Source organism: Bison bison, unplaced genomic scaffold (assembly GCF_000754665.1).
Source record: "Bison bison bison isolate TAMUID 2011002044 unplaced genomic scaffold, Bison_UMD1.0 scf7180017864259, whole genome shotgun sequence".
Taxonomy (NCBI): Eukaryota; Metazoa; Chordata; class Mammalia; order Artiodactyla; family Bovidae; genus Bison; species Bison bison.
Window position 1 is genome coordinate 6916328 of NW_011494831.1, and position 25631 is coordinate 6941958.

The following is a 25631-nucleotide window of genomic DNA, read 5'->3' on the forward strand; positions in this document are numbered from 1 at the left end:
ACTGAAAATTTCTCAAAATTCATTCAAATTCTAATTTATTATGGTGATTTTTTATATACAAACTTAAAAAAGTAGCTCATTCACATGCTCTCTCTTTGCTCTTTCATTCAAGCATTTCTTCTCAACATGTTTGCAATTATTCTGAGGTCTATATTACTAAACATAGGCTAACTTAAGTAGAAATCTTGTTAATGTTTTGACATTTTCTACAAAAATAATTTCCTAAAAATACCTACCTGAAATTACCAATTAGCTTTCTTGACATTAAACGTAGTAAGGGAAAGGCTCTTTTACTCAGCTTTGGAATCACAAAACACTTTTAGCAACTTGGAGCATAAATTTTCATATGAAAAATGTAGTATTTCTCTGAAATTTCTTTGAACAAAATACAGGCTGATTTGTGATATCTAGGTAAGCATTATTTTAAGGAATTATAATTTGATTTGCTATATAAACAAAAACCCTACATGGGAGTCTATTGCAGTTAAATTTTACAGTTTCCAATTATAAAAAATTTTTAATGTATCACAGAATTTTCTGGAAAGAAAAGACACTGTTCCTACATATACTATAGAAATCGTTTGGTCTGTTAAAAAGTTATAGAGACTTTTAAAACATTTGTTGTGGATAATGAACATAAAACATTCAGATTGTAGTTCCATACCTGTTTTATTGGAAAGTCTAAATGACACCATCTTATCAGGGATATTACATACATTCCTCACTGAAGCAATGCAGCTATAATTAGCATAGTCCTGTGGTCGAAGATTCTTTAGTTTTAAAATCTTCGTTTCACCCTGAAAATGTAGAAAAAGTCATTAGAAAAAGTCAGTGGTAACCGAATTAATAAATGGATGAATCATGACACTGTATTTTAAATCATATTATCAGAATATGGAAGATTGTCATTTATTTAAGAAAAATGCCCTAAATATTAAAAATATATTGCTTTTAAAAATCATACTGCCATGTGCTTGGAGATAAAAGCTAACAAACAGCAATGAAAATTCATAACAATTTCTTTGCAAACCAGCTTCCTAAGGGGAGGATCTATTCCTGGTGGTAGTCATGCAAATTATTATGCAAAGATCAGAACAGTGTACTTAATAATGGAGTCTATTCAACAAACAGTGTAATCTATGCAGACTTCAACATGAAATGTTATGAAAGAAAAGGATTCTGAAGATGAGACAATAAATGAAACACTGTTGGTAGAACAAAGTTAATGAAGTCAATCTAATAGTAGATAATTAAATTTATATACATAAATATTTTGTGTATATGGAGCAACGGCAGATGATAGATCTAAAACTGCATTTAAAGAGTATTCATGATGTTTTTATATTATTTTTGTTCTTGTTACTTTACGTTCAGGACTTTAAATCTCCTGAGTAAATCTGCAGGATTGCAGATAAATTCAAATTAGGCAAGTTGCCAAAAATGTCTTATCCACTCTTGATGAACCAAAAAGCCCATACAAAAACACTGAAATTATGCAAAAGATAAAAAGAACCACCAACAACAATAAGATGATGAAAAAAACTTGCCCAATTCAAATAAGGTCTCCTGGGATTTTTTTCTTTACCAGCTAAAGTTATTAATGCATCTCTCAAAATAGTTCCTCTCACAAGTAACTTAATTATGGAGATGGTAAAAATGTCTCCCAATGACATCTTATTTGGTATAGCAATTTTCAAAATGTTAATTTTTCCAGATAACATCTGTACAGAACCATGTGTTTCTTTTATTTTACTTAGGACTTCATTCAAGTCCTAAAAATTGCAATACTTTCATACATTATTCAAAAGAATCAGAATACTTAGTGATTTAATACGTAAGACATGGCCTATTCATTTGCCAACAAAAAGACAAGAAACACACCCCACACACAAAACAAGCATAGGCAGGTACACGGTGTTTTCGAATATTCTTCAGTGTGTATAGGCATTTGGCTAACTCCTTTCATTCACTGGTAAAATTCAGTCTTAAAACAGTCACACCTTAAAACAATATTTTCCTCTCTAGGATAAATAATAATCATATCTTAAATTTTTTGTATGAAAGACATTGCATTTTTTCTGTATAAGCAGATGCAAATATACCCCACAGAATATACAAAGAGTCAGTGTGTGTTGTTCTAGAATTTATATTTAAAACATGTTCTCCATATATTACAGAGCTTTCATATTATCTATATACAATGCATATAAAAGTGTGCTTAGTTAGAAAGCATAGAGGAAGAATATGTTATACTAGAACCAGTTGACTCAGATAATTTTTTGAACAAGATACTACGTCTTCCTCCTCGTACCTCTGAATATCATTGCTTAGATTTCTTTACTTCTCTTTCTCCCCTTAACACTTGACTGTTGGTATTCTCTGGAATTCTATTTGTTCCACAGTTAATCACACTTTATAAAATTTCCTTAAATGATTTTATCCTTGCTGATGAATTTATACTGCAAGCCCTATATTCCTGCCTTTTTTTTTTAATTTAATTTTATTTTTAAACTTTACATAATTGTATTAGTTTTGCCAAATATCAAAATGAATCCGCCACAGGTATACATGTGTTCCCCATCCTAAACCCTCCACCCTCCTCCCTCCCCATACCATCCCTCTGGGTCGTCCCAGTGCACTAGCCCCAAGCATCCAGTATCGTGCGTCGAACCTGGATTGGCAACTCGTTTCTTACATGATATTTTACATGTTTCAATGTCATTCTCCCAAATCTTCCCACCCTCTCCCTCTCCCACAGAGTCCATAAGACTGTTCTATACATCAGTGTCTCTTTTGCTGTCTCGTACACCGGGTTATTGTTACCATCTTTCTAAATTCCATATATATGAGTTAGTATTCCTGCCTTTTTCTTCAAGTCTTTATCTCTATTCCAGAACTGTCTCAATTTCAGATGTATAAAGCAAAGTTTTTATGTGTATTTTGTCTATTTTTATGTCTCGTAGATACCTAAAACAACATATCCCGAAACAGACTTCAAGTCTCTTCCTCTAAATCTACTCTTTTTTTTTTAGCAACAGGAATCTTAGATTTTCAATTATTATTTCATATTCATATATTCAGTATCTCCATCTCAGATTCTCTTATTGACCTTGCAACACATCCAATCTTGAACATTTTTTATTTATATTTAAATATAATGCTCTAAGCCCAACATTCAGCTGAGAAATTTGATTGTGCTTAGTATAGCTTAAGAATCCAAGCAAATACGATCATCTAATCTAGAATCAGGACTTTTTTTTTTAAACATGGAAATCTGATTATGCCCTCTCTCTGCTTAAATCAAAAGAATGCCATGTTATTGTTCTTAAAAATAAACATAATGATTCTTAACATGACTGTCAAGCCTTTGTGACCTGCATTTTCCTCACCTCTCCTGTCTCCTCTCATTTTCCTAATGTCTTCCACATATTCAGCTTCTTGTGGCCACAGACCCTCTGCACATGCCTGGTTCCTTACTTTATGCATAACAAATTTTGTCTCATTCTTCAATCCCAACACTCCTCAGTTCCACAGGTAAGTCTTTCCTTACTTTCTGGAAAAAGAGGAATCCTTTTTTGTGAGGTCTGCTTATATCTTGTTATAACACAGTTTCTTTTTTCCACTTATTTTGGTAATGGATTTATTTTCTGCCATACTCCTCCCTTGCTAGTAAGGGGGGAGATTATGTCTGTCTTGTTCTCAGTAGTATGTCCTAAGCACCTGCTGCTGCTGCTGCTAAGTCGCTTCAGTCGTGTCCGACTCTGTGCGACCCCATAGATGGCAGCCCACCAGGTTCCCCCGTCCCTGGGATTCTCTAGGCAAGAACACTGGAGTGGGCTGCCATTTCCTTCTCCAATGCAGGAAAGTGAAAAGTGAAAGTGAAGTCGCTTCAGTCACGTCTGACCCTTAGCGACCCCATAGACTGCAGCCCACCAGGCTCCTCCGTCCATGGGGTTTTACAGGCAAGAGTACTGGAGTGGGTTGCCATTTCCTTCTCCAGTCCTAAGCACCTGGCAGAGGATTTATCATAGGTGAGATACTTTTTAAACAAATTCTTTTGCAATTAAAAGTACTATGAATACTTATATTTCACCACTCAATGTTTTGCTTATACATATTTATTTCCCCAGAATTTATTTCCAATTGGTGCCTGATATGAATTCAATAGACATTAATAAATATAGTCAGTATTCTAAAATGAACCAGGCAGTGATAACAATTCTTAAATATATAAAAGAATAAATGATGCCATTTAGATGCATATTTGATGATAAAGTCTCTTTATTTACATAGGATTGATTATATTCTGCCAGTGTTCCTTGTTTCTGTTTCCACTGGCAAATTATATTTAATCCATATTTTATGGATATTTTTTCAACACTTCACTGAAACTTTCAGTGTCACTAATAATCTCTTTTGTTAAAATTTAATAAATCTTAATAAATCTTCATTTCCTTTTTATGTGTGTATACTTCTCCACTTCCTTCTAATACTTTAATTACCTTTGCTATTTTGACAGCACCTTGTGTGTAGGTACAAAATTATAAATAAAATAGAGACATTTTGGTTACATTTATTTCATTTTCTATTATACAAATTTTAGTCTGCAAACTTCTACTATTACTACTTTTCTAAACCAGTCTGATGCATTATCATGGTTTCAATTAGCACTTATGTATAGATACCTAACAAATTTCTAAGCCAAAACACACACACTTTTGGGAAAAATGGCCAATTGTATTGCAATTAATGAAATTCTGCTTTTCCAAAATTTTCCTTTCTTTTTAGTTGCAATGTTTGCTAGCCATTACTTTACACTCTTGCACTTGAGTGTCTCCACATCCCATCTGGATCTCTTAAGATATTCTATCTTGGTTTTCTAATTCTTTCTGACTCTTCTTTTTATTGTTATTTTCCTTTACTGACTTCTACTCTTCCTGCAATACAGAGCTCCTACCCCCAAAAAAGCCACTTCATATTTTGCCAACAAACAAGTTAGCTTGTCTCTCATTTCCAGATTGAATTTGTTCTCTCTTGGATTCCCCTTGACCTCTCTATGAATGTCCTCGCCCACCATTTCTATTTATAACTCTGACCTCTGACCTCATCTATGTATTTTGATAACTGCCTGACAAAGATTTTCATCAGCAAGACATAGAAGGTCATACAAACTCAATGAGCTCATCATTGCACTCTACTTACACTTACTGCCTCACCTCATATAAATTTTCTCTTCTGACATTCTGCTACATTTTAATGATCACCACCATCATTTTCCCCTATTCCAGACTCAAGACTCTTGTCATAATTCACTCTTCACTGTCTCTCATTACTTCACATTCAATGGCATCAAATGCCTTAGATTATTTTTTAGTTTTTCTTTTATAAATGGCCTTTACTCTTCAATCTGTAGGCATATTATTTGCTGTAGACTCTCATCAACCATGAATTTAACAAACACAGCTTGAGTGTCTATTTTGGCTAAAGTAAAGTACTGCCCACTATTGAGAATTGCTGTTCTACTTTATTCTAATCACTCTGCATACTCCCACCATACACATCATCATCATGTCATTGTCATGTTGCTGATGCTGCTGCTAAGTCACTTCAGTCGTGTCTGACTCTGTGCAACCCCATAGACAGCAGCCCTCCAGGCTCCCCGTCCCTGGGATTCTCCAGGCAAGAACACTGGAGTGGGTTGCCATTTCCTTCTCCAATGCATGAAAGTGAAAAGTGAAAGTGAAGTCACTCAGTCGTGTCCGACTCTTAGCGACCCCATGGACTGCAGCCTACCAGGCTCCTCCATCCATGGGATTTTCCAGGCAAGAGTACTGGAGTGGGGTGCCATTGCCTTCTCTGATGTCATGCTAGAAAACCCTGAATAGCTTTCCTACTCTGAAAGTTTATTTCAAAAACCTTCAGTGGCTCATTTGAGACTCCATGAAGTCCAAGAAAATTTTTACTTTTTTTCCTTATTCCTCACACAAACTAATTTATTATGTATTCATTTATTATTTTTATTTAATATTTATTCACACCAAGTTAGTTCATCATTATTTTAAGATGACTTTTCATAATTTTAAACTCTGCTGTTGTTTTTTTTTTTTTTTAAAGAAAACTACTGCTTGATATGAATCTTTTTAAGGTGTAATAAACTGAAGTGCAGTTCAAAAAAAAGTTGTATCTACTCTGTAAAGTCTATTTTTTTGTAAATATATTATATACATTATTGAAGTACAGTTGACTTACAATGTTTCAGGTGCACAGCAGCATCATAGGTTATTACAAGATATTGACTAGAGTTCCCTGTGCTATACAGTAAACCTTTGTTGCCTGTTTCATATCTATTTTTTTAAATTAGAAATCTAGCATTCTATTCATACAAAGTCAAACAAGCCAAGTCTTTTCTGACCTTCTCAGAAGTAAATTCTCTTTCTTTGTAACTTCTATTACATTTTTATACCAAAATATCTATTTATAACTCATTATTTAGTATTTGGTTGTAAGTTATTACTCAACGTGATGAAATGTTCTTTAACTGAATCATGAGACCCCCTAGGGGCAGAGTCATCTTTTATCACTCAGAATACTGAATAGGGAGCCTTTTGTATCATTGCTTAATAAATATATGTTGATTGACAGGATGTACTTAAAATTGGTCTTCCCACTGATCGTATTCTACAAGAAGTAAGGTGTTCATAGTGTATAATTATAATGACTCAAAAATAAAATGTACAAAAACATAAAATCTACAAAAATTAGACCACATTTTCCCACCGCACATTCTACCCTTTGCTTATGATGTTGTATTTCTTACAACATTCCCCTGACTTTCTCTGCCCTTTCTATAATACTTGCCACATTAATAATCAATTGGAAACTTATTAACTTATTAATAATCAATTGGAAAATAGATAGCTAGTGAGAATCTGCTGTAAAGCCCAAGGACCTCAGCTCAGTGCCCTGTAATGAATTAGATGGATGGGATGGGAGGGGGAAGGGATGTCCAAAGGGGAGAGATATATGCATATATAAAGATGGTTTACTTCAGGTTCAATCCCTGAGTTGGGAAGATCTCCAGGAGTAGGAAATGGCAACCTGCTCCAGTATTCTTGCCTGGAAAGGTCCATGGACAGAAGAACCTGGAGGGCTACAGTCCATGGGATTGCAAAGAGTCAGATATGACTGAGCACACACATACAGACACACAGCAGAAACTAATGCAACACTGTAAATCAATTATAGTCCAATAAAAATTTAAAAAATAAAAGAATAGATCCAACTTATTGTTCTGAACATAATGTGTTCAGTAAAAATTTCTGAACCACGTTGACTCTAATTTTAATAGTACGAATGAAAAAAATATTAATATTAGGGTAAGATGAACAATAGATTTAAGAAGCTGAGTTAGGGACCATCCACAGAAGAGTTGAACAGTCCACTATTAGTAAGCAAAGGTAAATAGGAAGCAAGCCCCAAGGGACTGATGAAACCATCAAGTACATTCAAACCAATAGCAATGAAGCTCTGGCCTTTAAAATAAAGAGGTCATTCTTCTAGTGAATGCATTCTTGAAATATTATATATACTTAAGTTCTTGTGGTTAGAAATGCTGCTAGTGTTTATGTTATCTAAAAATAAAGACTATAAACTAGGTAGTGATAGTAATAGTGAGTTTTTAAAACTTTACTTTTGAGATGATTCCTACACTTTAAAGACCAACAGATATGGTTCAATAAATATAATAATTTATGTATAGCATATCCTAGTTAATTCTTATGCAGATCAGAGCAGCAAAGTGAACATATGAGAAGGACAGATGGGATGGAGAAATAACTTACTGTGACTTCTAGGTCCACCATCTCCCAAGGTTAAGCTATCATATGAATGCAGAATTATTTGGGTTGAACTAAAATGATTTATATTTTCATGTGAATTTCTATGATTTGTAAAAAGGAATTTTCAGTTAATCATTGTCTAATTGTATAATTAGTCTAATTAGCCTAATTATAACTAATTACATAATTGATGTAAATATGTTCAGTCTTGCAATTAGATGGTGTAATTACAATGCACAAGATGATGTCATGAACATCTTTATAAAAGCTCTGGAGAAATAGCAAGAATACGTGTATTTTGTAAAATTTAAGTACAAGTTTCTTTAATATTCACAAGATTATTTGAAACACATAGATTTAAACTTTTAAAACTACTTTTTAAATAAAGGGAAGCCCCTTACCAAAGGTGATTATTGCCTAATGAAATAATACCCACAACCTGAAACAGTATTGCTATTTTACTTAGAAAAGGAATTTGAACTTTCTTTTAATACTTTCATATATCAATAAAAAGAAAAAAAACCAATTCACACTCATTTTTAGCTCTAAAAGTTAATTTATTTATTTACTTCTAAATAGATAACAATATATGTTGTCCAGCATACCCAGTATTAAGTGAGTGCAAGTATGAAAAGCATAATTATTCCTCTTAGACTTATATGCTTATTAATTCATATCCACCTCAGGAACACAGATCAATTTCATTCTGGAAGCATGATCTATAAAAAGGTACAGTCAAGGTTCTATATTTCTACTGTATGGTAAAATAAATATTCAATTCAAGTTGATATAGTTATTAACTTAGTATGAATGTGCATGTGAGGCAGATGTATCTCATTATCTTAGAAATTCTCTTTTATTAAAAACAAGATATTGTTATTGAACAGCAAAACATATATCTTTAAAACAAATGTAATTCTCCAATATTAAAAATAAGCAGATCATGATCTGTCATTCGAATCCATCCACAGTATATATAGTCCCAGTATATCTTTCCAGCTTTGTGGTTCACTGCTGCCCCCATATACCAATCATTATTCCAGCCAACCAGAGGGGTGGCCAATCTTTGAAGATATTACCATCGTTCTGTATATTATACATGCTATGCTTTCCATCTTGAATGTTCTCTTTGATTTCTCCCTGTAATATCAAAGTTAGGAGGAGCCTTGCCTAGTAACCTCTGTATCTCTGATAGAAAGGTGCCTGAACCTTGTATGAAACAGATCTCAATCATTTTTAACTGGATCTTATTTACACTATGTAGCCACAGAGGCCTTAGGGTCTATGAAAATAAATCAAAATATCACTGCAGTGCTCCAAAACAAACAAAACTAAAATAGAAAGTTTTTTTCCTAATAAAGTACACGTAGCAGTTTTTGGGAAACAACAGTCTAAGAAATCATTAACACATAAGAATACATATACATACACAGTAGCCTGATAAGCAAAAAGAAGAGTATTGGTAAATACCATTCCTATCTTATTAAGAACTACAAAGCCATTACAGGAAGGCAAAAAAAAAAAAAAAGAAAAACCTCAATATTGGGAAGCATTTTAAAGATACAAAGCAAAGTTAATTTTAAATCTAAAGCAACTATGATATATATCCCAAATAATCGATGCTTTCATTTCAATTACACAATTCTGAACAGTTGCTTAGAAATGTTTGGGTTACCTTTCAATGTAGGGAAAAACTAGATATGATTAACTTTGTAAATTAGAACCTACATAAATTTTTTGTTTTATCATTGTAAAAATAGAGACCACAAGCTGTATCTACTGTGTTCCTTTCTCCTCCTGGATGATCACAGTTCACCATGCTTCCAAATTTCCAGTGCAGCTAGAAGGTCCTAAAGAGAATGCTGTTTGTTATCAAATAAATTCATGGGTTAATACATGTTCTTTCCCTGTAAATAAGTGTTCTTTACATCCTATGTGTCTGTATTATAAAAATGTGCCCTAGAGGCTGGAATGAGCCCTGGAATTATCAGTGTGTTAATTCTAATTTTTTCATACAAGATAACTTTTAGAGAAATCCTGCTTATTCTATAATTCCCTATATTCACAATTATACAAAAGTAGTAATGTTATCATATGTGTCCTCCCCTCCTGAAAAAACTGTGGACTCAAGCAGAATTTCAAAATGGCAACCCTGATGGTCAGATATAAAACTCTGGCAGCAACAGGTCGTATATTGTTTTCTAAAAAGCGGGCACACACAGAAAGCCTGCTGCTGCTGCTGCTGCTAAGTCGCTTCAGTTGTGTCCAACTCTGTGTGACCCCATAGACGGCAGCCCACCAGAATCCCCGTCTCTGGGATTCTCCAGGCAAGAACACTGGAGTGAGTACCCAGAATGCCTAACCAGTTATTATTTTCATACTAGCCCCCACAGATCACATATTTACAGTACCAGATAGTTCAGTAGGCATCTGCATTTGTGTTTCTGCACAAAAGTAAACACACTATGGACCAGTGGAAAAACAAAACCGAAAGCTGGCTTTCCAGGTGGTGCAGTGGTAAAGAACTGGTCTGCCAATGCAGGAGACGCAAGAGACTCAGGTTTGATGGCTGGGTCGGGAAGATCCCTCCAGGATTCTGGCTGGAATACCCCATGGAGAGAGAAGCCTGGTGGGCTACAGTCCATGAGGTCACAAGGAGTCAGATGCAACAGAGTCACTGAGCATGCACACACCCCTTAACCAAAGAGGTATTTGTTTTAAAGAAACCCTTGAGAATTTCTTAAATAAATGATTAGCTTCCTATCCATTTATGATGAATATCCATATATACATGAAAATACTCTAAGCAGTATCTAAAAAATAAAAAAAATGGTATTGAAAAATCTTACATATGCTCTTGAATTTTCATAGAACAATACTACACATGATAGAGAAGTAAAACCACAATGGAGCAGATCAGATTTTTCTTTGCTTGGTATTAATACATTGCCAATATCAATTATCCTTCATTCTATAACTTTAATATCTTAGATTATTCTCAGATTGATCTACAGATTCAACAAAACTTCACTCAAAATCTTATCACACTTTCCACAGAAATCAAGATGATCCTAAAACTTAAGTGGGAATACAAAGAAGTGAAAACATCTAAAACAATTTGAAAAAGATGAACATGGTTAAGGGACTTATTCTTTCTCATTTTAAGATTTGTTATAAATCTATAGAAATTAACACATATAGATCAATGGGACAGAATAAATAGCTCAGAAATACTCTAATACATAGGGGCAATTGATTTTCAATTTAAGTGCCAAGGAAATTCAGTGATGAAAGAAAGACCTTTTCAATAAATGTTGCTAGAACATATGTATATCCAACTGCAAAAGCTGAAGTTCAAATGCTTCCTTACACATAAAAAACAATGCAAAATGGAAAAAAGGACATATATTGGTAAGTTTAAATAAATAATGATTATTTCAAAGGACAAAAAAAGTCTTGTTGATTTTAAAATATATGTAGAATTAAAGTACTAGACAAAAATAGCATAAAATACAAAAAGGGTAAATATTGCTAAGTTATTCTAAAGTTCTATCATTCTTGAAGAAGAGCTAAAGTAATAATTAAGCATGCATGGTGTAATTTTTTAAGGTAACCAATAAAAGGTATTAAGATAATTTTAAAGTTTAGTTAAATAGATGATAAAATGAAATCATTAAAATATCTTATAAACCCAGAAGGCAAGAAGAGAGAGAAGTAAAAGAAGAGCCTAACATGGTAAAAAAAAAAAAAAAATCAATATTAGTCATTGGATTAAATGTACTAAAAGTTAAGATAGATCCACTGGCTTAAAACAACAACAAAATCTATATTCTGGTTATAAGCAATGTGTTGCAAATATGAAGTTTGAAAGTAAAGAAATGAATATTTATTACCCTCCCTCACCCCCTAAAGAGGCCCACCAACCAAAGGAAAGTGTGTATAGTTAAATTGATGACAGACAAAACAGATGTAAGGCAAGAAACACTGCCAGTAGTACTTTTCTGACTGATAGCTTGCCAGGAAGATATACTATCAGAAAGATAATACGCTCAGATAATCCACTGTTGCTGCTGCTGCTAAGTTGCTTCAGTCGTGTCTGACTCTGTGCGACCCCATACACAGCACCCCACCAGGCTCCTCTGTCCCAGGAATTCTCCAGGCAAGAACACTGAGCGGGTTGCCATTTCCTTCTCCAATGCATGCATGCATGCTAAGTCACTTCAGTTGTGTCCAACTCTGTGAGACCCTATGGACAGCAATCCACCAGGCTCCTCTGTCCACAGGATTCTCTAGGCAAGAATACTGGAGTGGGTTGCCATTTCCTTCTCCAGATAATCCACTAAGAAGATATAAAAATTCTAATTGTGCAAGTCTAGCAATATATTTTCAAAATACATAAAGCATAAATTGATAAAAATGAAGATGAAAGAGACAAATCCACAGTCACAGTCATAGACATTATCTAAATTCTCTCAACAGCTTTTAGAACAGCAGACACAAAAAATCAGGAAATATGTAGAATACCTGAACAACAAAATTAACAAATATGACCCAACTGAAACTCAACAACTTTGGAATCACAATTTGTGGGTGCATAAGTACATCACAGGCAAGTCTCAACTTCTAAGGACTGAAACTTTCCCACCCAGTGAAATTAGACTAGAAATCAATTAAAAATCACAAGAAAATCATCAACAGTTCAGAAATTAAATACACTAAAACTGATTTAATTTTAATATCATTCTCATTCACATTTCACTAAGCTTTCTTTAGTGGGGAAAAAGAAGTAAGGGTTACAGAGAGTGTTTCAGGATTTACTAATAATTTTAACTATTCCTTGGGCTTCCCTGGTGGCTCAGATGGAAAAGAATCCACCTGCAATGCAGGAGACCTGGGTTTGAACCCTGGGTTGGGAAGATCCCCTGAAGGAGGACATGGCAACCCACTCGAATATTCACGGCTGGAGAATTCTATGGAGAGAGGAGCCTGGCGGGCTTTAGTCCATGGGGTCACAAAGAGTAGGACACAACTGAGTGACTAAGCATACATTCCTTAGTTAAAAATCCAGACATCTTCATGGGAATATTGACTCAATATATTCATTGAGATTCTTCCATGTGTCAGGCACCATGTGAGTTATTAAAAAGACAAAGTCACTATAACTATTGAGTTTATGTCCAGATATACAAATAAGATAATTTTATAATTTTAGTGCTGTAGAAAAAAATAAAACAAACAAAAAAAAAAACAAAAAAACTGAGTTTTAGGGATGAGTAACTGAAAGGGAAGAGATGTTACTTCAGATAGATCTGTCAGGGAAAGCCTTTCTCAGGTGATGAGTTCTCAGTGTTAAGAAGATCCCTGCCATGTTATCTAAATAGCATTCTAATTGGAGGAATCAAGAACATGCAGACCCCGGGCATGTCTAGACTGGGTGTGACTAGAACAGTGAATGAGGTATAGGAGGTTAGACAAGCAAGAACAAGGTGGAACAAGATCAAAAATGGTCTTGTAGGCCACAATACTTGGACTTGTGTGCAATATATCAGCTTGTGTGGTATGACAATAACATTTGTCCATGAGAAAGACAACATTCTCTGTGGTCAAAAGTACTTTCCATGTGCTGCTGTTTGAGAGTTTTATCAATCTTGCCTACAAAAAATACGTTTAATAATAACAAATTAAGTACATATACAACATGAAAATATTGAAGCATCTCTTGCTTCTACATAATTTTTAAAACAGATATAAATAAACAGCCATTTTAGGAGCAGAGATAAAATAATCAAGTAACCAAAGGCAGGAAAGACATTTTAAAATAGAAGCTAAAATTATATGCTATTGGCAATTATCAGTTACAGCAGGCGAATTCAGAGTACAGAATTTTAAGAACAATTTGTTTCTTAAACACTTTTTTAAGATAATTAATTTGGGGTCCAAACAGTAGAGTTCCAAGTACAGTAAAAAGCAGAAAAAGCATGTGTTATGTAGCACATTATAATATTTACATTAAAGAAAGTATCAGTATTGAAATGTTCAAATTAAAAAGTTGCTTTTCTCACAAAGAGTGGGAGAAACATAAAGAAGAGAAAATAAGTAACTTTTAAAAGGCAGAATCAACAGCTACTAGTCTGAGAGCTTCTTTAAGATACGTTCTTTGAGTTGCTAACACAGAAACAGCAACAAATTTAAAGGAATGAATGAAACATTTGATTGTGCTTATTTAAAACTTTAAAACAAATTCTTAATTGCTTGGAAAACATAAAAGTTTCCCCCAAATTTGGGCAAGACCCCTGTGTTTATTTTTAAGTGACAAGACCCTTCTTCAAGTAAGAATCTGCCTATGGTGCTTCAGTACTTAGTGAATATGTGTTTAGAATTGCCTTAGTATGGCAAATATCATGTGAACAGAAAATTATGCTTTCTGAATTTTAACAACATCTATATTTTAAAGGAAGCTGACAATAGAAGAAACAAATAGATGATAGGTGATCATTTATTCAGATTTCTAAACCTTAGGGACATCAAGCTACTAAATAGTGTTAACAAATTTTTAAGTTATTTTGCTAACTAAAAACAGTGAATTTTAGTAAAACTTGCATAATGAACTGAAATATGTATTTAATGCTGCATTTAATAAAAAATGGGATGATGGGAAATTTATAATCTCAGGATAATCTTATATTATTAGAGAGCTGGGATGTGAAATGTAAAAATCTTTAACATTCTGAAGTTAATATATTTATAGTATTTTAAATTTAGTTATATGTTTCTCTCCTTATGGACATTTGATGCCTCAAACTTTAACAGTGTAGTCAGATTCTTGTTTATCTTGTTACCTATATAATTAAAAAAATAATAGTCACAATTACTTTGAAAATTTTTCCAAGTACATTTTTTTTAATTTAAAATCTTTTCTTTGTTAGTTAGGTTTGTGTTCTTTTGTAAATGTCAAAAAATATCTTTATAATTACAGCATTCAAAAATTCCCACAACTTCCATGTCTCCTCAAGAAGCATTAATTCAATCAACTAGACTTCAATAAAATTTTTAAAAAATGCATTACAGAGGAATGTTCCGTATTACATGCACTCTATATAAAATTAATTCAAATGTTCTTTTTATTAAATAAGTTTTTGACGACTAAGTATATTAACTTTTATATAATTATGATTCTATTCTTAAACTAAGCCAAAATCGAAAAAGAACAAAGAAAATTTGATAGATTTTTTTCCCCTAAAACCAAATATATTTCAAATACATTTCTTCATTTTCTTAAAGTGAATTTACCATTGCAAATGTGGGAATCAGAATATTTTAAGAAATATTTCTCACAAAAAAGAAAACAAAGCAGACAGCAAATGTATAATTATGGACTTTAGTGTGAAATCTGGGCAAACCTATGGATAAAGAAATATTTAGGATACATTCATTTAACTTGTTTTCAAGAGGTAACTTGATACATGTAACTACTACATGAAAAACAAACAAATTGTTTTTCATTGAGTCCTCTGACCTTTCAACTAAATATATAGTGCTTTAAAACAAACAAACAAACAAACATCTTTTCAAATAGAAAAGTATTTGAAGTATTGCAATGCTGCCAGAGTTAGGAAAGTATCCAGCAGAGTGGGGTGGAAATACTATTACATCAGTTCCTACCTGGGTAAAGAAGGGTTCATAAATCTCAACACCTTTATCAGATCCTTGTAGCAATACCTCCTGGCCACGTCTCCAGCTGTACCGCACAGGTGGATTGGAATTGGCAACACACCGGAGGAACACTGTTCTCTCATAATAAAACTGTTCTTTAGCTTCACCTATACTTTGATGAACAGTTACTACTGGATCATCCAAATCTAGAAAACATAAAAATAGTGTTATGAGTTATATGGCTTTAAAGTACTGAACATATAAAACTTAACCAAAGATTAATTTTCTTAATTGAATGTATTACTTTTAACTAGACTCTTTTTTATTGAGTTCATTGAAGTCATTTGCAGAGAAATTTCCAATGATAGAAGGTAAAGACAAATAATAGTTGCTTCTTAAGATCTCTATTTGCTGAAATAGTACAAATGACTACATATTTCTAATACATTGTCAACAGCCACATAAAACAGAGTTCCAAGAGAGAGATCAGAAAATTCAGGTTAGCCAATGAATTATAGTCATAGTCAACTATGACTATAATAGTCAACCAAGCATCTCAGTTGACTCTTAACTTTACCATACTTCCTTTTCCAATTCATAAAATATATTTTAAAAATAAAATAATATATGTTTATAAATTATTATAACCTTTGTAATAAGAAAATATGACCTTGTGCCAGTTTAAATTTTCCTTCATCTCAGATTTTATATTCCACTTTGGCTGATTTAAAATGTACTAGCAGAAGGTACTATTAAAATACATTAATATTTGTATTACTGAATATTGGAACTAAAATTTTGCTGTTTTACATACATCCTAAAGAAGGGATACACAGGAATTAGACTCCTTGATTTCAGACTATACTACAAAGCTACAGAAATCAAGACAGTATGGTATTGACATAAAAACAGAAATACAGATCAATGGAACAAGATAAAAAGCCCAACGATAACCCCACACACTTATGGTAACCTAATCTATGACAACAAGAGGCAAGAATATACAATAGATAAAACACACTCTCTTCAATAAATGATGCTGGAAAAACTGGATAGCTATAAATAAAAGAATGAAATTAGAATACTCCCTAATATCATAAACAAAAATAAACTCAAAATGGATTAAAGATCTAAATGTAAGGCTAGACCCTATAAAACTCTTAGAGGAAAACAGAGGCAGAACACTCTTGATGTAAATTTGAGCCACCTCCTGGAAAATAAAAACAAAAGTAAACAAATGGGATGCAATTAAACTTAAAAGCTTTTCCACAGCAAAGGAAATAATAGGCAAAACAAAAAGAAAACCCTCAGATTAGAGAAAATATTTGCAAACAAAACAACCAACAAAGGATTAATCTCCAAAATACAAAAACTGCTCATGCAGCTCAGTATCAAAAAAATAAACAACTCAGTCAAAAAATAAGGGGAAGATCTACCAAAAAATAGACACTTCTACAAAGAAGACATCTAGATGGCCAACAAACACACAAAAAGATTCTCAGCATCTCTAATTATTAGAGAAATACAAATCAAAACTACAATAAAGTATCACCTCACATCGTTGAGAATGGCTGTCATCAAAATATCTACAAACAATAAATTCTGGAGAGGGTGTGGAGAAAAAAGAACCCTTCTACACTTTTGGTGGGAATGTAAATTGATACACTCACTGTGGAGAAATGTATAGAGGTTCCTCAAAAAAACAAAAATAGAACTACGAGATGACCCATTCCTGGAGATATACCTAGAGAAAACCATAATTCAAAAAGATATTAAAGACATGCACTCCAATGTTCATTGCAGATCTATTTACAATAGCCAGGACATGGAGGCAACCTAAATGTCTATCAACAGAGGAATGGATAAAGAAGATGTGGTACATATATACAATGGAATATTACTCAGTCATTAAAAAGAATTAAATAATACCACTCACAGCAACATAGATGTACCCAGAGAATGTCATACTCTGTGAAGTAAGTCAGAAAGAAAAAAAAACAAATATCATGTAATATCACTTATATGTGTAGTCTAAAAAAATGATACAGATAAACTATTTGCAAAGCAGAAATAAAAACACAGATGGAGAGAACAAATGCACAGACACCAAAAGGGGAAGAGGGAGTGGGATGAACTGGGAGACTGGAATTGACACATATGCATTAGTAGGTATAAAATAACTAATGAGTACCTACTGTTTAGCACAGGGAACTCTATTAGATGCTCTGTGAGAAGGGAATCTAAAAATGAGGGGATATATGTGTGATTTACTTTGTTATATAGCAGAAACTAACACAATATTGTAAAGGAACTATACTCCAATAAAAATTAATTTAAAAAAGGGGTATCCATGACGTGTGTGCTTAGTCACTTCAGTCGTGTCTGACTCTCTGCGACCCTATGGACCAGGGCCTGCCAGGCTCCTCTGTCCATGGGATTTTCCAGGCAAGAATACTGGAGTGGGTTGCCATTTCCTTCTCCAGTATCCACGACAGGGTTTAACCTATATTTTCTGGAAACAATTTATGAATATCTTGTGCTTTGTGGTTCACACAGTCTTTATCTCAACTGTGATAAACTCTATCATTATAATGGGAAAGCATCCAAAGACAACAGGTAAATGAATGAAAGATGAAGGTTGCTGAGTTCCATAAAACTTCATTTACAAATGCATGTGCCACAGCTAGATTTGGCTCATGGGCCACACTCTGCACGGATTACCAACCTCTGATACAGCATATCCCAGGTTCTTAAGAGAAAAAGAAATCAAGGAATGTATTAGCTTTAAAACAATTGTACTGTGTGTTTGAAACTTTCTAAGAGCATAAATCTTAAAAGTTCTTATTACAAGGAAAACAAATTCATAACTTTGTATGGTGACAGATGGTAACTAGAATTATTGTGGCAATCATTTTACAATGTATGCAAATTGGAATCATTATATTGTATACTTGGAAATAATATAATGCTACATGTCAAATATACTTCAACTAAAATAAACACACACAAAAAGTTTATACTTATGTGTTAAAATAATAAAAAGGCAACTAAAATGTAAAACTAAGTGCTTCCTTAAGGAATCAAAGTAAAGAACAAAATTCCTAATTTACCCCGTTTTTAAAAAGCTTTTTTCCAATATGAATTGTTTGACAGCCCTACTTAGATATCTAGTTTTGCAATATTCTTATTTTTTATCCAACATTAGAATCTTTTCACAGCTACCTCAATGGCCTCTAATTTTAGTAGTGAAAATTTAGAGAACAACTGCTGTTTTTTTGGAAAAGCTGTAGGAACTTTCAGTTTATATTCATTCTATTAGCTGTACAGGAATATATGCCTGGTTTTAATAAGCTGCAGTATTCAAGGATCCCAGCATCATTACCATGAAATGTTTAAAGGTCTTTAAATTCCATCAAATGGTCTCTTATTTGATGATTAGGCTTTTAACATATAAATCAAATCCTACAGGAGACTGATGAGCTGAATTTCATCTCAGTGGCTTGAAAAAAAGTACCGTGAGTCCGTTGTAAGCAACTTATTTTCTCTTGTTCAAAACATAATTTCTATTAGTTACAGTTTCTTTTTAGAGATAAGAACTTTGTCATATTGTTAAAAAAAAATCTGAAGCTGGAAAGTTCTGGAACAAAACATATTTGAATGAGAAACAGGGTAACAATGGTAACACTCTTTGGGTTCTAAATAGTTAACAGTATTGTACTTTTCAACTTCCATTCATTGATGCATCCCTAGCTCTTTTCACATTAGGTAGTGGTGTCCATAATTGCAGTCAGAATAGACCCAAGCTGAACAATCCTTTAAACATGCTCTTCCCTGACTTGGATGAGTTTCAGGTGAGAATCCGATCCTATGACAATGGTTTACAAAACACTGTATTGCAGAATTACTTGTTAGATTCACCCATGTTTAGGAATTTCTATTTCAGAAAACTCCAGGATGATTTTTTTTTACACTTAAAAACAAATACGCCACTCAGGGTTACCTTCCTATACAGTATAAGACATTTCTGTCTGTTATTTTTATTACTATTTTAAAAATCTAAAAAGATGTAATAGTGAAAGTAGTAAACAAATAAAACCAAATAAGCCAAAAACAAGATTTCTGTTAGACAAGTCAAATAATGGCATGGCTAAAAAAATATTTTAAGTAAGATTATACATTTATGCACACATACATATATACATATATGATAGTTTAAGTGACATAGAAATATATATCCTTTAAAAATATGTTTAATATCTATTCTTTATATTACTGAATATAGACTGAAGGTGTGTATTTGCTTTAGGTCAGGTTTCTTGGAAGAGAAACTCTAAGACAGAGATATGTGTTCAGAAAGTGGAAATTATCTTCAGCAGTCATGAGGGAATGAAGGAAGTAGACTTCCTTCATTTAAGTTAAGAAGGACAGTGGAATAATACAGCAGTTTCATCTAAGTTTCACAGTAGCTCTAGAGAAGATCTGGAGCCCTGAGATCCTCCCAAACTGGAGGGGCTGTACTGCCTTAAGACAAGGAAGCTAAATCTTTATACGTCAACCCTTTTCCTCATCAACCAGTCCTGGCAAGTGTCCTGTTCTCAACTTTGGAAGGGGCAGTTCTGTCTGGCTTGGGATGATTTCTAGAGAAGGCGTTAGCTGACAGTCATCAATGTTAAAAGTTTTAGTGGCTTTCAGAATAAGTGCTTCTGCCCTGAGGAAAGGATCTGGGAGTGCACTTCAGCATCCACTCAGATCTACCTGCCAGATATGAAAAGTCACTGTATCTGAGAAAAGCTATTCCAGGATTCTTGATAGTCACCTTTCCCGGGGAATCTTGGGATGATAATCATCATCTCCTTCTATTACCATTCTAGATTGCTCTCATCCTGGGCTGGTACATCCTTTGATATAAGTAGTTTACCTAGTGAGACTACCAGATCTTTGTCACTGGGGATGTTGAGCCCCTGGTAAGCATGCTCTTCTCAAGCTATTAGTGATGCGTTTGTCTGTTTACCACCAAAACTGGGCAACAGAATAGCCAGAAATGGCTCAGTGGATCAACTGGGTAAGGAATATATTCTTACCGCCGTCTTGTGTAACAACAATCTTACCTTCAAGCTGACCATATGGGCCAGTTACTCCTTCCAGGATGGTGATTCCTCTCATCTGCTATTTCCTGACACAGGAAGCCTAAAGTAACAGCGGCCAACTCTTGAAGATTAATGGGACTCTTGCAGTGTCATTTAAGAAAAGCTTTTTCCCTTTCTGAGAACTAGAGCATCTAAACTGGCAGAACAGCATTGTGGGGAGGGAAACATAGATTCCCCAAGAGGATCACTGAACATGATGGTAGTAAGTAGGGTCCCTACTTAATTCTGGAACCTATGTATTCCACCAATACCCCCCACCCCCCAAAAAAGAAAGAAGGAAATGGAAATAAAAGCATCATATAATGACGGTCATTGATTTAGGATGTATACTGCATCTCGGAAGATGGCACCCATTCCTTACTGGATATTATCTCTCCAAGACTTAGATGCCTCCTGCAAAGACTATTCTATCACTCTAGTAAGTAAATTTTTTAGGTGGTATTGAATATGATATGACTAGAGATTCTCATAGCAATGTTCCCACTGCTACATCTTAACTGCTATAAAATTTGCTTCTGGTCCCATGGGTGTTTAGGTAGGATCATGTATTAAGAGTAAAACATTCTAAAAGGCTTTTGGTAGGACTGATGCTGGCTAAGGTCAGCAGAAAAGTTCATACTCAGAGTACGCATCAAATTCAATCAAAATGATACACTGTTATTTTCAGGGTAAAAAAAAAAAGCATTCTAATATAATCTACTGGTTGGCATTCTGGATGGATAATGCTTTATCATGAAGAAGTGGTGTCTATTGTTGTCAGATTATATATTCAGTAGTGACATTAGAGGAGAAGGCAATGGCAACCCATTCCAGTACTCTTGCCTGGGAAATCCCATGGATGGAGGAGCCTGGTAGGCTATAGTCCAGGGGTCGCAAAGAGTCGGACACAACTGAGTGACTTCACTTTCACTTTTCACTTTTATGCACTGGAGAAGAAAATGGCAACCTACTCCAGTGTTCTTGCCTAGAGAATCCCAGGGACGGGAGCCTGGTGGGCTGCCATCTATGGGGTCACACAGAGTCGGACACAACTGACATGACTTAGCAGCAGCAACAGTGACATTAGACAGGCCAAACTTCATGAATAACCAAAATTTAAAACTTATACATAGCCTCTCTCCCTATCATTATAGCTATTCTTTTCATGAGTCTGTTGTCCCAACTATGGGCAGTCAATGACAGAAACTGGTTGGTATCAACTGTCTGCATTACTGTCAACTTCATTATTTTGTGCTGCTTCTATGGTAGGTAATTTTTGGTGCTCATTAGCATGCAATACAAATGTTCAATACTTCATGGCACACCCACAGGTCCATCCGAATGCTTGAACATATCTCCCCTGTTCACTCAAAACGACTGACCAGGTACACTGCCCAAGTCAAAGTTCTATCCACTGAGATAATTTTCTGTTATTACCTGTCTATCAAGGACACCACAGAGTGGAGTTCTCCTGAAATAACAATCCAATTTCCAGCCTGCATACGTGTACTGAGCTGACTCATTATGAAATAAGCTTAGCCTTTTTGCCCTACTATTACCACAAAAGAGACCCTCTATAAGGGTCATTATGATTTTAGAGAGAGAAACTGGAAAAACACTGATAGCTGTTATGGGGGTCTGGGCACTTGCTTGTACAGTGCTCCTGGGCACTCTGGCCCTGGTCATGCCTCATCTTAGATGTACCACTTCCATATAATGATGGACTACTGAGAGCCTGCCCTATTTTATGACTGAGTGCTTGGTAGATATGACAAAACCCAATGCATGACTGGTATTTCAGGACACTGGTCTGAAAATTACCATGTTCAACAATTGAATAAGGAGTCTTGACTTTTTATTAGATCACCATATTCAGCCTCCTGATTATCCATCTGTTTTAACTGTGTATATGGGGCAATACCCTTGTTGACTATCCACTTATTTTGCCCCAAGGGATGCTATGTTCTATCGACCATCTCTAGAGCTCTCTGTGGGCTCCCTACATGTGCTAGTGGTAGAGAATCCACCTGTCAATGCAGGAGACTAAGAGATGCAAGTTAGATCCCTGGGTCAGGAAGATCCCCTGGAGTAGGATATGGCAACCAACACCAGTACTCTTGCCTGGAGAATCCCATGGACAGAGGAGACAGGTGGGCTGCAGTCCATGGGGTCGCAAAGAATTGGACATGACTGAGCACATGCACATGCACACACACACACACAGAGCTCTCTGTGAGTCTAGTGCACTGGATGCATTTGAACTGTCACCTCCCCACTATTATTCTGTAATTCCAGCATCCCATTGGTATCAGGAAGACCAATTCTGTAATAGCATCTCCTACTATGAACATTTGTCTGCAAAGAACAGTCACCCCTAAGTCTCAATGATGCCTGCATCTCAGTCATCAGCACATTCCTATTGATATAATAAATGTGGTGTCTTTTGAGCCTTTACATAAAATATACTGAGTTGATGACATTGTTAGGCTCTAACTAGTAAATTCACTCTAGCATGCTTACATATGGGTCTTTTGATCTCATTTTATTCTATATACACAGTGTTTGTGGCACATATACTTCTTTTTGTGGGCTCACTGCTTTCCTCAAGCTTCCAAACACCATCCTAACATCAGCAACTATCTCCTGCTATCCTGGCTAGGGTCTTCAACTTATATCATGGGAGAATACTCCCACATTAGTAAGCTCTTATTCTTTCTCTCCATTTGATCTTATTCTCCATCTCTAATCTTAGTCTGTCTTACTGTCAGCCCCACTTGGTAGAGCAGCCTCAGGATCCTATTCCCTGTGTACTCTCTTGATTCTTACTAGCAAATATTGGATCGGGTCTGCAGCTCATTTGAAGGATAGCATAGGCTCTTCCTCTCCTTTAGAAACCAAGCATTTCCACGCCAGATCATGTCATCTGTTGACCCTACATGCTCATTTGCTGGTAAGAAATGAAGGTGAGGATATACCCTAACAAGGGTATATATTACCACAAAAGGAAGAAGATTCTGCAACATCTTTAAGCGGGATGGAAGTCATACCCTCCAATTGGAAGAAATGGTACACTTATGTAGGTCCACAATGTTTAAGAAAATCTAGGTTTTCAACATTTTTTGAGACCATAAACTCAGATACAGCCCACCTCTCCAAGTCAGGGTTCTACTTATTTCCAGCTGGGGTTCAGATCCTGGCTTGGCCAATTTGCTGAGGCTGAGGATTCACACTTCTCTGGAACTCTGCTATACTTTTAAATAAGTTCTAAGCCTTATTATCAGCTTTTATAACCTCTGGCTAAAGAAGATAAGACTTTCTTTATATTCTATAAAGAGACTTTCTTATCCTCACATATCACCTTCAACTCATGATTAATCACACTCAGTCTTTTATTCTTTCTCTTCACTGTATAAATAGAACTTAGCAGAAATGGATTATATTGTACTTATTACTTTCCATTGAATTCCTCAAAAGCCAAAGATATTGAATTCACAGAGCATTACCTTCCATTGGTACACATCCTTGTTCACCATCTGTGAAGGTTTTAACAATCTCACTTCTATAGCATTCAAAGGCTATCCACGGTCTACCTACCACCAGCAGTGGGATCCTCACTGCCAGCTGGTTAGTGAGCTGATGAGTGATCTAACATCCTGTTTTAGACTCTACTTCCTCAGACCATCTAGAATTATTCCTTGAAAATATGATTCTCTGATGAAGATATGCTTTTAGGAAATTTACAGGGTAGTGTTCTCAGGGTCAATTTTTGTGATTATGTGCAGAAAAGAAAAAAAGGGGGGAAGATAGCATTAGGTAGTGAGGGGAGTTAAACTGTGATACATCACTACAAAGTCTCCATATGATCCAGAGGAGCTCCAGAATTGAGATCTCTTTCAGAGTTGTCCTACAAAGGATAATGATCAGTCACTAGATTAGGCCTGGTAGGGATGAGGCTAGAAGGTGGGTTAGGCAGCTGAGGTAGTTTCATGAGAGGGATTCACTTGAGAGTCACTATCTTCCAACACTCCCAGGATATACAGAGTACCGGCTATACTGTTTCACAGTAGATAACTTTCTACATTTACTCATCATCAATTTTCAAACTAGTGGCTTAGATACTCTTACCAAACCACGTTGGGCTATCTTACATTAATGATGATATTTTACTGGCATTTATTTCTTCTCTTTACTTTTTTTTAAATTTTATTTTATTTAACTTTACAATATTGTATTGGTTTTGCCATATATCAAAATGAATCTGCCACAGGTATACATGTGTTCCCATTCCTGAACCCTCCTCTGCCCTCCCTCCCCATATCATCCCTCTGGGTCGTCCCAGTGCACCAGCCCCAAGCATCCAGTATCGTGCATTGAACCTGGACAGGCGACTCATTTCATATATGATATTATACATGTTTCAATGTCATTCTCCCAAATCATCCCACCCTCTCCCTCTCCCACAGAGTCCAAAAGACTGTTCTATACATCAGTATCTCTTTTATTGTCTCATATATAGGGTTATTGTTACCATCTTTCTAAATTCCATATATATGCATTAGTATACTGTATTGGTGTTTTTCTTTCTGGCTTACTTCACTCTGTATAATAGGCTCCAGTTTCATCCACCTCATTAGAACTGATTCAAATGTATTCTTTTTAATGGCTGAGTAATACTCCATTGTGTATATGTACCACTGCTTTCTTATCCATTCATCTACTGATGGACATCTAGGTTGCTTCCATGTCCTGGCTATTATAAACAGTGCTGCTATGAACATTGGGGTACATGTGTCTCTTTCAGTTCTGGTTTCCTCAGTGTGTATGCCCAGCAGTGGGATTGCTGGATCATAAGGCAGTTCTATTTCCAGTTTTTTAAGGAATCTCCACACTGTTCTCCATAGTGGCTGTACTAGTTTGCATTCCCACCAACAGTGTAAGAGGGTTTCCTTTTCTCCAAACCCTCTCCAGCATTTATTGCTTGTAGACTTTTGGATCGCAGCCATTCTGACTGGTG

General features: G+C 34.9%; 1 protein-coding gene across 1 annotated transcript in view; it reads right to left on the reverse strand.

The window, feature by feature from the left end:
- Nucleotides 1-25631, reverse strand: part of MDGA2 (MAM domain containing glycosylphosphatidylinositol anchor 2) — a 534959-nt gene that overhangs the window by 348691 nt on the left and 160637 nt on the right. The window contains exons 4-5 of the mRNA XM_010848064.1: nt 15501-15697; nt 665-797 (exon numbers count right to left, since the gene is read on the reverse strand). Of these exons, the coding sequence (XP_010846366.1) occupies nt 665-797; nt 15501-15697 (330 nt within the window). The remainder of the gene's footprint in view (nt 1-664; nt 798-15500; nt 15698-25631) is intronic.